The sequence below is a fragment of the Pecten maximus genome, chromosome 13, assembly GCF_902652985.1.
Source record: "Pecten maximus chromosome 13, xPecMax1.1, whole genome shotgun sequence".
Taxonomy (NCBI): Eukaryota; Metazoa; Mollusca; class Bivalvia; order Pectinida; family Pectinidae; genus Pecten; species Pecten maximus.
In genome coordinates this window covers 37,208,632-37,226,393 of record NC_047027.1, presented here as the reverse complement: position 1 = coordinate 37,226,393, position 17,762 = coordinate 37,208,632, and the positions used below count along the sequence as shown (strand labels likewise).

General features: G+C 36.6%; 2 protein-coding genes across 2 annotated transcripts in view; one reads left to right on the top strand and one right to left on the bottom strand.

Annotated features, from left to right (window-relative positions):
• Window positions 1–1,540: 1,540 nt before the first annotated feature.
• LOC117340866 (coatomer subunit delta-like) lies at window positions 1,541–15,269 on the bottom strand. The gene is made up of 12 exons (XM_033902643.1): window positions 15,155–15,269; window positions 13,296–13,335; window positions 12,477–12,700; window positions 11,505–11,684; window positions 8,795–9,000; window positions 8,094–8,185; window positions 7,798–7,870; window positions 7,024–7,189; window positions 6,588–6,735; window positions 5,071–5,179; window positions 2,919–3,123; window positions 1,541–2,011 (listed from the first exon to the last, which is right to left on the bottom strand). Exons 1-12 carry the CDS (start codon window positions 15,155–15,157, stop codon window positions 1,922–1,924), a joined length of 1,536 nt encoding a protein of 511 aa, XP_033758534.1. The 5' UTR covers window positions 15,158–15,269; the 3' UTR covers window positions 1,541–1,921.
• A 387-nt stretch (window positions 15,270–15,656) lies between these two features.
• The window catches only part of LOC117341471, a 63,459-nt gene continuing 61,353 nt past the window's right edge, over window positions 15,657–17,762 (top strand). Inside the window, exon 1 of the mRNA XM_033903330.1 lies at window positions 15,657–15,798. The gene's annotated coding sequence lies outside the window, so the exon portion shown is untranslated. The remainder of the gene's footprint in view (window positions 15,799–17,762) is intronic.

Genomic DNA, 17,762 nt, shown 5'->3' with positions numbered 1-17,762 from the left:
TCAACATCACAGTTCCAGTAAGAAATTGACCTTTTGAGACGACCCATATAAAACGAGTCAACATCACAGTTCCAGTAAGAAATTGACCTTTTGAGACAGTTGATATCCATAACAAATATCATGATTTCAAAACTATTTTATGGTTCAGATATCTTTATAATCAAGGATAAATTACGTTTCTGAAATCACACAGACACAGCGAGTGGTTCCCAGTCTTTATTGAGATATAAATATTACAACATAGACTGACATAGTCTCGTGAGGTCGAGTATCACCCCGCCTCACAAATATATCACATCTCTCTCTCTCTCTCACACCTCCTGCTAAATATATAATTATCTATCACACCCGTCCCCAACCCGCCCATCCAGTAACATAAATCCCTCCCCTATCATGTTTATCAATCATTCGCCAATTCTTCTTCAACTCCCTTTAAAATCTTTCACTACAATACCTGTCTCACCAAGATTTACCAGAATTTCTCTCTACATTTCATTTCTCCATCCTCTAGCCTCTATACAAATGTAACTTCTCCATCCTCAAGCCTCTACTTGACTATTTTATTCAAATCATTTTCACATTTGGATAAAAAAGTCACTTCATTGTATAACACAACAGTGTGTTATAATCAAATAAACAACTTTTCATAATAACTTTTTTAAAGTTAGTAAATCCAATATATATTCAGTGTAGTTTTGAATCATACACACTGGGTAATTAGGAGTGAAATAACGGCCTTTTCAACCCTCCCGAAATATGTCAATGATAAATAATCCTCATTACCTAATATGAGGAAATCTATATTCAACCTCAATATAGAAATTTATACTTAACTATACAAAGATGTAATATAACTGAACCCATGTCAAGCTTCCATACATATTAAATACCCTCCCTGTACATCTTCAAAATCAATACTTACAGCTCTCTACAGAAATGGAGACCATCGACCCTTATAGATAGAAGATCAAAACTATCTTCATCCTCGTTCTCCAAAATGAAGACACTTTTCTATCACTCCCCCCCCCCCCCCCCCCCCGGAAAATACCCTCTACCCTCCCCGCCCCATGGAAAATACCTTCTTCATTCCCTCCCTGCCCCATCGGTCTCCCTAAGATGTGAAATAACCTCTTCATCCTTTTTCTCCTAAATGAACCCTTGACCTATAACAGATAAAAATATATCTTCCCCCTCCCCACCCCATCTGTCTCCCAAGATGTAAAATACCATCTCCTAATTGACCCATTCCAAGAAAATATACCCGGTACCTCCCCCATCCACCCTTTCAATGAATTTCCAGGAGGAAAAGATCTGTATTATCTATTAAACTTGTTCTCTGATTTATCCCCATGTAGCCTTCACCATTGTATCTAGACATCCGCCCAACCATTCGCTACAGGTAAGCGGTTACATTATTAAACATTGTCACATATCAACACTATGACAAAAATATCAGTCGATAAAATGATGGATATTATAACATGCACGACAATCATATCACATTTCACGACTTCCTGTTGAAAAAAAAGGAAAGAAAATGCAAACTTCAGCACTTCATTTGTTATCTGTGCACTTGGTGTCGTGTGTAGATCCAGTTCATCCAAATCCTGATTTACACCGAGTCACATATACAGTAATCTTGGATGGCAGAAAGATGTCTATAAATAAATTCTGCAATTCAATTTTGGCAGAGACAGCCAGTCTGTTGTGTTCACAGCATCAAGTCGGGGTTTATTATCCTCCAAAAACAGCAGAAATAGCCGTCCTTCATCTTAAAACATCTGAATTATGTCTGATGCATGGCATGTTTAGTTAGTGGGCTCGTCTGCCACCAAGTCCCCGAAGACTGTACTGACTGCCGTTGCTACTGTCAAAGTCTCTATAGATGAATGAATTTTAATATTATAACAGTTCATGATTCCTACACAAATTCATACTTGTCCACATAAAACAGGGTTTCTGATGAAAACTTGACTGGCTGTTCACCATCCAACATCACGACCTCAGATATCTGAAAGATAAATATGGCAGTCCTTGATTAAAATTAGGTACCTTTCAACTTTTACCCATTTCCTCAACATTTTTTATTTGTTTTGTTCATTCAAAGCTCAGTCAGATCTATGTGATTAAAAAAAAAAAAAAAAAAAAAGTAGAAAGAATATCAATGCTTTTTTGGCCATATTTTAAAAATCTAATCAAAAATTGAACATCAAATCCTTTTGAATCAAGAATTTGCGTTGAAGCAGTGTCCACAGCATAGGAAATAAAAAAGACCCCAGCGTAAAAACAGTGAATGTATATATATTTCAAACTTATTATTCAACAGGGAAAATATCATAATTTGATTTTCCTGAATTAAGATTAGGCGCTATTTTAAGAAAAATTATTAACCAATGGGAAGACACCAGAAATTAAGTAATTCTACTAAAAATGTTGCTTATTACATGGTAGTTTAAATTAAATCAGATCTATGGGTTGTCCCTGTTTAACAAATCAGAGACCTACTCGATTTGCACTCTTCTCCTTCTAGAATATATCTTCCGGTCACTCGATTTGTAGCTCTTCTGCTTCTGGAAGATCTTCTACCTCTTCCGTCTCAAAGCTGGAAGATTTATCTTCCAAGATGGCGGCGACCATGTTTTAAGTGTGCGAGTGATGAGTTTCACTAGAGAAGGATTTATGACACATACATGCATGTGTTTGTGTCATAGTGTTTGAGAAATCTTAAAACTTGTTTATTTTGGGTTATATTCTCCCGGTTTACTCGATTTACATATAACGGAATGCGATCTACTTAGAAGGCTTCTCTTCTGAGAAGAGTGCAAATCGAGTGAGGCTCTGGAGACCTAGATCTGTTGGGTAGATAAGAGCTCTTAAGACATTTTATAAATATTGCCACAGTCCCAGTCAGTACTTGCCTGTAAATCACAGTACGATATTTTGGACACAAATGACACCTCAACGGGGAAGAAATCGTCCGGATGGCCAGCTATACTGAACTCTAGGCTGCCATTTTTATTAGACTTGTCTATCACCGGGAGTGACCACTGTAGCTGGTTTTTCCGACTTTCGTAATTATACTCGCCATCGCAGTCACCCACCACTGGGCCACCCACTCCTGACCTGTAAACACAATATAACAGCATTATACCCTTCTTGTGTCAATATTTCAAATCTAGGGGTAGTTTAAAGGTACTTACTAGAGAGGGAAAGTGATTATGAGGGTGCTTATTAAGAGATTCTGGTAACCAGAGAATATATGGAAGAGGGAAACGGACAATAGGAAAGGATTTGGTCATTAATTTAAATAGAAGAGGGAAGGTGACTATACCTGGGTACTTATGGGAGAGGATGGTGGTCATTAATTTATAGAAGAGGGAAGGTGTCTATACGTAGGTAGACGATTGTGGTCATTAATTTATAGAAGAGGGAAGGTGTCTATACGTAGGTAGACGATTGTGGTACTTAATTTATAGAAGAGGGAAGGTGTCTATACGTGGGTAGAGGATTTTGGTCATTAATTTATAGAAGAGGGACAGTGTCTATACGTGGGTAGAGGATTGTGGTCATTAATTCACAGATGAGGGAAGGTGTCTATACGTGGGTAGAGGATTGTGGTCATTAATTCACAGATGAGGGAAGGTGTCTATACGTAGGTAGACGATTGTGGTCATTAATTTATAGAAGAGGGACAGTGTCTATACGTAGGTAGAGGATTGTGGTCATTAATTTATAGAAGAGGGAAGGTGTCTATACGTGGGTAGAGGATTGTGGTCATTAATTTATAGAAGAGGGAAGGTGTCTATACGTGGGTAGAGGATTGTGGTCATTAATTTATAGAAGAGGGAAGGTGTCTATACGTGGGTAGACGATTGTGGTCATTAATTTATAGAAGAGGGACAGTGTCTATACGTGGGTAGAGGATTGTGGTCATTAATTTATAGAAGAGGGAAGGTGTCTATACGTGGGTAGAGGATTGTGGTCATTAATTTATAGAAGAGGGAAGGTGTCTATACGCGGGTAGAGGATTGTGGTCATTAATTTATAGAAGAGGAAAGGTGTCTATACGTAGGTAGACGATTGTGGTCATTAATTTATAGAAGAGGGGCGGTGTCTATACGTGGGTAGAGGATTGTGGTCATTAATTTATAGAAGAGGGAAGGTGTCTATACGTGGGTAGACGATTGTGGTCATTAATTCATAGAAGAGGGAAGGTGTCTATACGTGGGTAGACGATTGTGGTCATTAATTTATAGAAGAGGGACAGTGTCTATACGTGGGTAGACGATTGTGGTCATTAATTTATAGAAGAGGGAAGGTGTCTATACGTAGGTAGAGGATTGTGGTCATTAATTTATAGAAGAGGGAAGGTGTCTATACGTGGGTAGACGATTGTGGTCATTAATTTATAGAAGAGGGACAGTGTCTATACGTGGGTAGAGGATTGTGGTCATTAATTTATAGAAGAGGGGCGGTGTCTATACGTGGGTAGAGGATTGTGGTCATTAATTTATAGAAGAGGGGCGGTGTCTATACGTGGGTAGAGGATTGTGGTCATTAATTTATAGAAGAGGGACAGTGTCTATACGTAGGTAGAGGATTGTGGTCATTAATTTATAGAAGAGGGACAGTGTCTATACGTGGGTAGAGGATTGTGGTCATTAATTTACAGAAGAGGGAAGGTGTCTATACGTAGGTAGACGATTGTGGTCAATAATTTATAGAAGAGGGAAGGTGTCTATACATGGGTAGAGGATTGTGGTCATTAATTTATAGAAGAGGGAAGGTGTCTATACGTGGGTAGAGGATTGTGGTCATTAATTTATAGAAGAGGGTCGGTGTCTATACGTGGGTAGACGATTGTGGTCATTAATTTATCAAAGAGGGACAGTGTCTATACGTGGGTAGACGATTGTGGTCATTAATTTATAGAAGAGGGGCGGTGTCTATACGTGGGTAGAGGATTGTGGTCATTAATTTATAGAAGAGGGAAGGTGTCTATACGTGGGTAGAGGATTGTGGTCATTAATTTACAGAAGAGGGACCGGTCCGTGTCTACTGGATACTTACGGGAGGGGGATTGTGATTAGTACATCTTGGAGTTCCAATGATTGCTGTTCTAGTCCGTACTCGATGTTTACCTCACAGCCGTCTGGTGTCTCATTAGGCCAACAGTTAACTGTTATAGAAAACAAAAACGATCTCGTTAAACAACATTCAGGTGATTCAAAAGGAACTTCATCAGTTCTCAGCAGTTATCTAAATACATGAGGAAAGGACTGCTTTTTCGGCATAGCCGTATAATATTCTTTTGGCCCCGGATATGACATGACAGGTGGCATTACTGGTCAAGCTGAAGTATGTGATTGGTCAATGTAGCGGTAAATGCGAAATGCAGGTATGCAGTTAAAAACGAAACAAAGTTAAGATTGAATGCAAGCTGAATAAGTGGATGTATCTTTTCAAATGACACATCAATAAAATTATATTCCTGATTCAAATGCAGTCTAATTATCAACAAAAATGATTCAAACTGATATAATTTTGTTATCCATGCTGAAACACATTAGTTTGTTAATTTATTTCACCAGCAGTTTTACATTATAACCACCAGCATGAAAACTATGCCGTTTGACTTTTTTTAAAGATATTTTTTGTTTCTCTTGAACTTCATTTAAGATACTTTGATTAAAAAAAAAAATTAAAAAAAATCAGTGAATTTTGGCCTGATTTTACAGCAGAAAGTGTGTGTTTTTCAAAATGAAGAAAAATATATTCTGTATCATTGAGCAAGCATACAACCTTATCCAAGCAGGATTGTTAAAATTCATCCAAATATCAATAATGGTACAACCATCAAAGTCTGTGATAAACAATATTTTCTTTTTTGAGTAGATGGTATTAAAACAATCTGAATAGTATTTTTGTAAACCAGGATTCACTGTAAAAAATCATTATCTATACGGGGCAGTGATAGCTCAGTCAGAGCACCAACCACGTAACCTCAGGTGAAGATCTGAGGTGTGTGGCTCGATGCTCCCTACCATGTCAGTTTGTGCTTCTGAAGATGAGAAACAGGCCAGTCTGTGCGGAGGATAACTCGATTTGCACTCTTCTCCTTCTAGAATATATTTTCCGGTCACTCGATTTGTAGCTCTTCTGCTTCTGGAAGATCTTCTACCTCTTCCGTCTCCAAGCTGGAAGATTTATCTTCCAAGATGGCGGCGACCATGTTTAAGCGTGCGAGTGGTGAATTTCACTAGAGTAGGATATATGACACATACATACATGTGTTTGTGTCACAGTGTTTGAGAAAACTTTAAAACTTTTTTGTTTTGGGTTATCTTCTTCCTGTTTACTCGATTTACATATAACAGAATGCGATTTTCTGAGAAGGCTTTTATTCCGAGAAGGGTGCAAATCGAGTTGGCCTCAGTAGTGGTTGTGTACCCAAATTGCTTTGGATGGCTTGTGACAGGCCTCCCTTAAATTGCTCAGTGAGGTAGTCTCCAGCTATTACAAGGAAACCCTCAAAATGACACTGGCTGTTCAGGGGGCGATAAAACCCAGAAAACGTCTATACTTACTGGATAAGGGCATAAGTGCCTCGTCTTGTGTCTGGAACCGCCACTTCAGAACACCAACATCTTGGCCAATAGGAAACGGTTTGTCTTGATTCTTAAGGACCACAGTCGATGTTGAGTTGAACAACTTTTTGTCTATGTTGGGATGGGTCTGTAAAGTTAATACGTTAGAATTACTGTATCTGGATTGTTCTGCATTTTCTCTTTTGTTTAAATTTAGATATAGGGAAACCTTATTTGGTAATAGGTCCACTCCATTTTATTTTACAATTTTGGAAAATAAACACCCCTTTTATTTTAATTATTTGAAATCAACCACAAACTTCACCTAACAACACTTGATAGAACGAGCATTTTCTATTTGAAAATGAATTTTACATGCCCTCTTGTCGAGAGAGACCCGATCACCATAATTACCAAGTCAATCCCTCTGTCTTACCTGCATCTGAATGCCCCGCTTATCATTATTCACCATGTTGACCTTGATACGACCATATTCAGAGTCGTTCACCTTGACCTTGCACATTCCGTGTATTTCCATGTTCTGTAGACCTCCGTCACGGCCAGCAGACACAGATATCTTTTCCTCTATTGCAACATGTACTCTACAACAAAAATCCAATTGGTATTTTAAAAGTATGATAAAAACCTTAATTCAGTTTTCAAATCTTTACATTAAATTCAAATATTGCTTAAAAGTTAACAGAAACTCAAGTTAAGTAATTTATGGTTTTATATTCGATTTGAATTCTTTACTGATTTTATAAACTTGTAGCTAATAGATACTGTCTAATTAATAGCCTTTGTCATATGATATCTCGACTTTCATTGGACGGTTTTATAATAATCTAGCCAAAAGTTCATATTCAGAACAGTTTGCAGCAGTTATTTCTTATATTAATGTGCCACATTTATATTTTGACTGAATCAGATCCTAACTTCTATAAAAAGATTTTAAGATTTCTCATACGATTATTTCAGTCCTAGGGAGCCAGACAATTTCTAATCCTCAGCTGATGCTGATTCACTCATAAGGTGAAATAATTGAAATCAATCATTCATGTTTTCCATTTCAATCAATTTTCACCTACATTTTCTAATTCAACTCTTACACTCAATTCTTCTGATCTTTCCCCTGTTAATTCAACTTATTATTCAATGATTTGTGATTCAACAGTTTTTCTATATCAGCTAATTATATACTGGTACTTACCCGTCCTGGTCGACTGCTGGTGTGCTGGCTTTGGCTACTGTTGAAGACAGGGATGTTGTTGCCTTGGATACCTCTGTGAACAAACAGATACACAAACATTACACAAACAAAACAAATCTTTTGATATAATTTTTATTCAGCGATTTCAAATGATTGAATACTAGCTTTTTTGCCATGCTTTCACCATTTTAACATATTCTACCTGTTTTGAATTCCAAAACATCTATCAATTATTAACTACCAATTCATTAATAATTTTTCCGTTTTCCCACATAATGAATTTGATCTGTACATACTTTCTCCCTCAGACTCCAGTTGTCCTACAAATGTGTCTACGTCCTTCTTTTTACTGCCGAGGCGAAGTGCCTTTCCTCCGCCAGACGGTCGGCTGTAATAATCACAGAAAAATCACCAATATCACCAAGTCCTCTCAAAATTTTATTTTACTTTAAATATATGCAAACAATGTTGTCATTCATTACCGAGAGGTTGTCAAGACAACTAATAGTGGTTAAAATTTAGTCACAAGTCTACTTTAACAGTCACAGATTTTAGTCACAGTTTGATTAGTGACAAGATCTTAACATGGGTGTTTTATTTTTGTTTTCACTTTCCGAAAAAATTCTGATAAGTGGTTTGAATTTTTTTCTTTTATTTTGACAATTGTGATATTATTTTAGTTTATTTTGACAATTGTGACTTTCTTTAACTTATTTGACAATTGTGACATTCAGATCTATACATAGGTATCATATTATGCAAATTTAATCCAATGTTTATTATTACTCATGTATTTCAGCTATTAAGTAGATATCAACGAAATAAAATTATTTTTCTGCTATTACATAGATATCTACAAAATGAAATCTTATTTCTGTTACAAACACTGGATTTGTTTTCTTCCAATTGCATTGGATGTGTCTGAAATTCTGTCCCAAATATCTATAGGTTCTGACCAAAAATCCTACAAAACCAGCAGTTTACTCCAGTTTCTTACCTGGCCGGTGCTGTGTATGAGGGCTTAGGTGTGTCGGTAGGTGTATCCATAACTGAGCTTTGGGATGATGATGATGAGTAGGATGAGTTTCCGAACCCGCTGCCGAATCCACCACTGCGGCCCCCACTTTTCTGGGCCTCTCGACGCTGCGCATTTAGTTCCTTTGCTCGTTTCTTCATTAGATCCTTAGCTTCTCTTTCTTGTGTCTGAAATGTTTGAAAAAGCATAGTGTGTCTCGGCTAAACAAATATAAAATTACTGACTAGGCTCTTATTTTCCTTGGAAATTTTGTGCTCACTACATTTGTGATCTTGAATAACACTCAAAATAGAAGTGTCATGACTCTATCCGGTAGATAGTTTGGATATTCCAGTAAAATATTTATCCAACAGAAGGACTCAGGATTATCAAACAGGGATCACCTATAGAAGTGATTTAATTCAAACAGTCACATATTATAAGCTGCATTTCTTCCAATATGCATGGAATTTCTTCATTTCCTCAGGAATATTCATTATAATAATTGCCATTTAAAGTCCTATTAATCTGGAAACCCAGTTTAATTTGACCCAGAGAAATTACTCCTTGTCTTTGCAACAGAAACCATCACATCACAAGATCAGTATCTGAATAATTAAATTTAACTCCTACCTCAAAAGTCATTATCATAAAAGATTATCTTTGTTTTCAATAGAATCAATCTATTTTTTCGTCAAAATTTCATACTACATAAGAATTCGCTCACAACAATTCTAATATCTATGATCAGATTTTGTTATTTTTTTTCAACATTAACCCCTAAAGTATAAATTAGGATAAACAAGAGATCCCAGAGGGATCTTGGCGCCCAACATTGAATGATCTTTATAGGTTCCATGTCAGATTGATCTTTTCTCTACTTTTCCCTTCTTCTAACTAATCTGTGTAAATTCAGAAACAGCCCTCTATATCTAGTACTTTTCAAACAAGGGGAACCTATATATAAAATTTAAGATTTAGCGATAATGGCTGTCTGTCGGCCATGTTGTTTTCCAATTGGTCCCAAAATGCAATACCAGGGACCAAGGGGAACCTACATATGAAATTTGAGAAAGATCCCTTCAGTACCTTCTGTACAATAGCGATAACAAACTTCAATTTTCAAAATACAAGATGGCTGCCTGTCAGCCAGGTTGTTTTCTGACTGGTCTCAAAATCCAATATGTATAACTAGACACAGAGGGCAACCTACAAATGAAATTCAGAAAGATCCTTTCAGCAATTTCTGATAAATAGCGATAACAATCTTCAATTGTCAAAATCCAAGATGGCTGCCTGTCGGCCATGTTGTTTTTCGATTGGTCTCAAAATGCAATATGCATAACTACGCACTGAGGGAAACCTACATATGAAATTTGAGAAAGATCCCTTCAGTACTTTCTGAGAAATAGCGATAACAAACTTCAATCGTCAAAATCCAAGATGACTGCCTGTCGGCCATGTTGTTTTCCGAATAGTCTCAAAATGCAATATGCATAACTAGGCACAGAGGGGAACCTACATATGAAATTTGAGAAAGATCCCTTCAGTACTTTCTGAGAAATAGTGATAACAAACTTCAATTGTCAAAATCCAAGATGGCTGCCTGTCGGCCATGTTGTTTTCAGATTAGTCTCAAAATGCAATATGCATAACTAGGCACCGAGGGAAACCTACATATGAAATTTCAGAAAGATCCCTTCATGAGTATCTGAGAAATAGCGATAACAAACTTCAATTGTCAAAATCCAAGATGGCTGCCTGTCGGCCATGTTGTTTTCCAATTGGTCTCAAAACACAATATGCATAACTAGGCACCAAGAGGAACCTTTATATGAAATTTCAGAAAGATCCCTTCATAAGTTTCTGAGAAATAGCGATAACAAACTTCAATTGTCAAAATCCAAGATGGCTGCCTGTTGGCCATGTTGTTTTCCGATTGGTCTCAAAATGCAATATGCATAACTAGGCACCAAGGGGAATCTACATATGAAATTTGAGAAAGATCCCTTCAGTACTTTCTCAGAAATAGCGATAACAAACTTCAATTGTCAAAATCCAAGATGGCTGCCTGTCGGCCATGTTGTTTTCCGATTGGTCTCAAAATGCAATATGCATAACTAGGCACCAAGGGGAATCTACATATGAAATTTGAGAAAGATCCCTTCAGTACTTTCTCAGAAATAGCGATAACAAACTTCAATTATCAAAATCCAAGATGGCTGCCTGTCGGCCATGTTTTTTTCCGATTGGTCTCAAAATGCAATATGCATAACTACGCACCAAGGGGAGTCTACATATGAAATTTGAGAAAGATCCCTTCAGTACTTTCTCAGAAATAGCGATAACAAACTTCAATTGTCAAAATCCAAGATGGCTGCCTGTCGGCCATGTTGTTTTCCGATTGGTCTCAAAATGCAATATGCATAACTAGGCACCAAGGGGAACCCACATATGAAATTTGGGAAAGATCCCTTCAGTACTCTCTGAGGATTAGCGATAACAAGAATTGTTTACGGACGGACGGACGGACGGACCACGGACGCAGGGCGATTTGAATAGCCCACCATCTGATGATGGTGGGCTAAAAAGTAATTGCTATTCTATTACATTAGTGCTTTCTGTCAGTTTCATGTTGACAAGACAAAATCGTGCTAGCAGGACACACTTTCACATCAAATGATTCCCTCACCTCTCTCACAGACTTTGCTACTGCTTCCTCATGCGAGTCCATCTCTGTAAAGGTGCGTATCTGCGCCAGGTTAACGTTTTCCCTGTAGCCGAGGGCGACCACTTCATCAAACGCAAAGATGAGAGGGAAGGCCTGATCTACGATGTCCACCTCCTCCATGTTTCTGCAGTATTCTGGTATCTGTTAAAAAAACAGAAAATGTACCTAATCTAAGGCTTGCCATCAGGGTTAAACATTTGTAGATTTTCAGGACTTGACCCTTGAGAGAGCTGAACATAATGTTTAATCTGAATTTCATCAGAGCAATGCTAACATTGATATCCAATTTCAAAATTGCTGTTAATTGAAGAAGTCATACTTTAACAATTAAAGTATAAATTTCAATCTCTGTGCAATTTGGCTTTCAGATAAGTCGCAACAGTAACAAAATTCAAAATCATATGAAGAGGAAAACAAATTCCATAAATAAAATGCTCATGAAGTATACCATCTGACTGTTTATTAGGTTTCAATTTCAGGAAATACATGATTAAGTATAAACATATAATACTACTTACTAGTCTAGTGAATGGAATTGGTTGAAATTTCTTGATTGATCATCAGTTTTGTCAATTTGATTAAAATCAATTAATCTTAATTTATAATTATCTTTCTTTAGTATTTAAGCATTTTTTATATCTAAAAGCTTGTATTTTAAATGAGCAACAACCACAATCATGTGATCGATTGTGATTAGTTTTCTCACTTGTTACACCAATTTCATTTCACAAAGATTTTATTGAATTAATTCAATGGGTATTGGACAACAGACTGATGCCTATATAAGTCCTCTCCTTATGTAATGCCAATCAGCTGATATTCTGCATTTCTGACAAAACTCGACTACAAACTTTTTACTTGATTAATTGGTCAAATACCTCAAACAAGTGAAACTCCACAAACTCAATTAATCGGAACACCACTACTACTTACCACTCGGGCAAAAAGCCTGAGAGTTTCCAGATCCTCCAGTATGTTACTAGCTTTAGTGGTGATAAGGACGACATAGAGCTTTTCTAGTGGCTGGTACACATATCTCACACTCTCCGTTTCCACAAAAGTGTGCTGTTTGCCTGTGTTCATCAACTTAGGAAAAGCCGCCAACAAGCCCTCAATACGTGAGCGTGTCATCTCGACAAACTGTCGTGAGATGATCGCTGCAATAATCACAACAAAAACTTCCTTTAAAAGATGAACTTGATCTTATAAAATGCTTGTTATTGTATTAATATGGAGTAAGTGGGATATTTATTAGTTGTAATCTCATCTGACTAACTTGAAAATATCTAAGACATAAATGCCCCCCCGTAACAATGTGACATTTGAAATTGACCAAAATCTATGAAAGATTGAAATTGACCAAAATCTATGAAAGATTAAAATTACTAAGTATTTGAATTGAATCAGTTGATGATTATCTATATATAGCAAGTGTGACCTTGGCCTTGACTTTGGAATCCTGAAACACAACAATGTCCTAAGTAAACTCATACGGGACCTTTGTATAAAGTTTTACCAAATCTGTGAATGAATGAAGTTTCTGTGAATGAATGAAGTTTCTGTGAATGAATGAAGTTTCTGTCAATGAATGAAGTTACTAAATGTTTACAATGAATCGGGACAGGACAGGATGGATATGGGCACCCACCTGCCCCCACATGACAGGGGCATGAAAAGACAATAACTACCTAGCATGAAAATTTCAGAGAGAATACAGTACTACTTAATACCCATCAGATGTAATTTACTTACCTTTCCCCGACTTGTTGCATACCGCTGCTGCCAGCAGCACCTATAAACAAAACAAACATTAAATCAACTGTAAACATCATTTCTCTAAAACATAATAATATTAGAACTGTAAACATCATTTCCCAAAAGCATAATATTAAAATGACATTTTTAATTGTAGGCTGATCTTCCACATGGTTTAGAGTAGTGCCAAAATGGATAACTGGATATCCAATTCACGATTCGGTGTGGCCCTCCCAATAATGTCCTTAATGGTGAAAATACTTAATGGTTAGAATTATGTGCCTTCCAAAAAAAGGATACGCACTCACCACATGCATGCGTATTGCATGCACGGGAGCCCGTCCTTAAATGACATTAGCTGTTAATAGGATGTTAAACCAATATAAAAACCAAACCAAACCAAACTTTGAATTATGTAAACATCGTTAATTAAAAGTTTTCTGTGTGAGTGCGCCTTGGTCGACTTGGAAACTAGGTCATGACACAAGTGCTTCTTTACAGTTTGATTGATGTTTGCATGGATTGAAAGACTGGACCTGGCTTATGATATATACTACAATCCGCCTATATTTGTCTGTGACCTTATCTTGTTTTTTTTTGTTTTCTAAAACTGGCTGAATTCTCACCAATGCAAAATTTCCATGTTTTAAAACAGAAATGATCCTATAAACTTCAACAGAGACCAAAGCTCATTGTGGTCAGTCAGAACCTTCTGAATGAAGAGAATCCACATTTGTAACCAGTTTCCTCAGGCCCTAACACCAGACTTGGATATTCTGACAGACAGATGTCTGTGTAAGGTAAGAGCACACTAATAAATAAAAGCATGGTAAGACAGGTGTTATACGTATGTAGTAGGAGTGGTAAAATGCACGGCCAGACTGGGGTTTGAACCCGGGACCTCCAAACACTAGCCGGATGCTCTACCGATTGAGCTACTTGGTAACCGATGACCGACCAGGTCCAGTTCTGCTACACCAACAGTACAGAACATTGATTTACGGGACTAAATGATCATTCTTGGATAAATGAATATCGCATAAAAGGTAGGTGTTCTGTCCTACTACATTTATTTTTTCTGTACCAAAATCTTAGCGATACAAAATGATGTTCCATACAAAATGATGTCAGAAAACGCTATGTTTAATTTCATATAGAAGTCTACTAGTTTGCTCTGGACCTATGCTTCTCCAACTATATGTTAAGAGCTTGATATGGCGAGAAAATTATGATAGGTGCCGCTTGGGAAATAAGAGGTAGTAGTCGGAGAAATTATGTGGGAAAATAAAACGGAAGACCAGCAGCCTCGTATGTTATAGGAATAGCTCTACACCAGACATTTATCTGTCAGTATGTCAAAGTCTGGTGTCTGGCAGAGTCATGGCAAGAGGTTAGGTCTAGGTTTCAAATCCTAATCTGGACGTTTGTCTCTTCCATTATTGATACACCATGCTTGAATACTGACACCAATGTAACAATGGAAGGAAAACGTAGTAAGACTAAGATTTGTTAACAATCTTCTGGGGCTCACTTCTTTTGCTGATCTCAACAAGCTTAAGCAACATGGTGATGGTGTCAACATATCGCTAGTAAACAAATCATGTCTAGAGATTGCATAACACCCGAAGAAGAACGTATACATAAACAATCGCCGTGTTATCTACATATATATTAAAGTGCATAGGTATTATTTGATACATTTTCTCCCAACAATTCAATATAAAAAATAGGAAAAGGGAAGGAAAGGGGGGGGGGGGGGTGTAGACCGGTAGGTCAATATAGACTGTTCTATTGATAACATATCAAAAGTAAGATCTGTATCAAGTTCAAACAAAGCATTGCAATCAATGTTTTACCATGGTTGTCACTAGTTGGTTTATCTAATGTCGAATTCGGCGTAAACGTGTTGCTGGAAGTTGTACGTCCACCAAGTACACGAATGTCAGCACAGTTTTCCAGCCACGTCAATCTAGACTTATATCAATCCGCAAATCCATCATATTTTCGTTATCATTTGGAAATATTTTCATTATTCTTTTCAATTTAAAGATTGAAAATTATTGTTTTGAAATGAAAAGTGCTATATAAAAACACAGTTTATTAAATGTATAAATTAGGATAAGTTTAATATGGTGTTTATTTCTTTTTGCGGAATGAAGTAGTTCGTCGCCGGAAATATAATTTGCTCCGTTACTGATAGATGTGTTGGAAATGAAAACATTTGTTATTAACAAATACAAATAATAGAAAGATTATACGCTTGTTGTTTATTTTGTCCCTTATTTACGATATTCATTATTGCTGAAACAAGTGCAATTCATTTATATATTAACATTCACTGTTTTCCTCGCACTAGCGATCACGTGACCATACAGAAAATGGTGGTTTCCGATTTCCTGATCAACAATAAAAGAAAAGAACAAAAGTTGTAAACATTACCACCTTGGAGATCTTCTGGCTGCAACGAAGTTTCTCTGTAGGATAAGACTTTGGTTAAACGGTGAGGATACTTGTATATATTTTTCTATTGTTATTGACCTGGTCTGTTTGTCAGTTTTTGAACACGCCTAAAAAATCGGATTCTGACAGGTCAGCGGGTGCCCTGTTGCAGATGCTGAATTAGCTCGTCTGCAGCCAGGTTATGTCAGTTTTTCAGAACTAACAGTACAGCTAGAAATTCATTTTATGTGGTGCATTCTTTTCGTGATTCAAAGCTTTGTTTTACCTGTTTGAACGTGAGATGTTATGAATTCTCGCATAAGGCCTAGACTAATTCATGTAAATTGTAATTGTCAGATTTTATTTCAGATTTAAAACCGGTTATAATGATCTAGACCTAGCATTATTGTTACTTCCAGTATGCAGTTATATTTGATTTTATTCAAAGCCTTCAAGACCAATTCTGCCTAAAGTGATTTTAAATGGGACATTACCGCATACAAGCATTGAGCGGTTTTAATTTACAAATATATATATATATGATAAATATATATGGTGCTGTTTGGTAAGCCTGCATGCACACTTAGGACCTTTATGATTGTATGCGGTAGGCCTTTTTAATTAGGCTAAAGATATGAAAAGCTGAATACCAAAGTGAATTAATACAACTGAAGTCTTCTTATACGATCGATAGGAAAAATGACAATCCCTGCCACACTTTTAATTAAAAATGTCTATTGTGTGTAACAGAATTGGTTTTCATGTCATTTCATTCCATATTTGTTTATTTCTCATAGTCTCTCATTATTTGGAAGTGGTTATAATTATGCAAATTATAGTTCAGGGCCGTTATTTCCTGCCTGTGCTGATATCTGTGACAGACAGCACTTCGAACGTTTTCCTCAGGTTTTAACGGAAAGTAATTTGGTTTAAAGATTATTTCTAGTCAGGTGCATTTGATCCAGACTTCTGATTGGACGCAACTACATAACTTAAGTCTGGGATATAAAACACTTGTAGGTACGTTCAACATTATTACGATTAAATTCGATTAAATTAGTATTAAGCCATAGTGGCAGTGAGAAATCCACATGCGAGTCCGGGCCGGGTGTGTGTGGTGTGTTGTATGCTCCTGTTATCATATATGATGCAAAAAATGTACATACACAGACTGTTGATTGTCAGTGAAAGATTTGCCTTTTTAAATTATTCACATCTTTATAATCATGATCATATATCAGTGAAATCCAATTGAATTTTAATATAGCCTGGCATGCTTCTTATCCTCTATAGCTAACCTACACTAAAGGATGTGTTCTTCATGAACTGATAAAACATACCGTATTTGACCTAATAAGGGTGCCTGCCCTAATAAGGGTGCCCCTACCTTTTTTCAAGGAAATAAATCTTTGACTGAGTGTCAAAATGGTGTTCAAAAGTAATAATTTATGTCAAAAGTTTTACTACTTTGTGTTCAATTTTCTTCAGCAAATTAAGTAACTGAAACACAAGTTTTCGCCACTTTTTGTCTATTCCTACAGATGACATGTCAGTGCAAAGAGCACCCAAAACTAAACACACATACAGATAATAACTTACCATCTTTATTTGAAGATAAAGTAAAAGACTTCATTCTTGTTGATAAATAAGTTTTGTTCAGGACAGAAAGCTAGTAAAAGACATTGTAAATTAATTATAAGGTCAAAGAAAACGATGTCTGATATGATCTGGGAAATCACCTGTGTCTATAAATAGAACACAAAAGAGTTCCATTTGAACATATAAATGGTGGAACACACGTTCTCTGGTCTAAAGATCAGCTGGAATGGTTTACAAGTTTACAGGAATATTCAAGTGATGTTTAAGCTTAATATATGATAATGAATAGATATCTTCATCTGGAATATTTTTATGACTGAATATTTTACCGTTTCCACAGCCTTGGGTATTCTGCTATAAGGTATAGTCTGTTTCATAAAACTTCAGAATAACTAATCTTAATAAGGGCGTCCCCACTGTCAATTA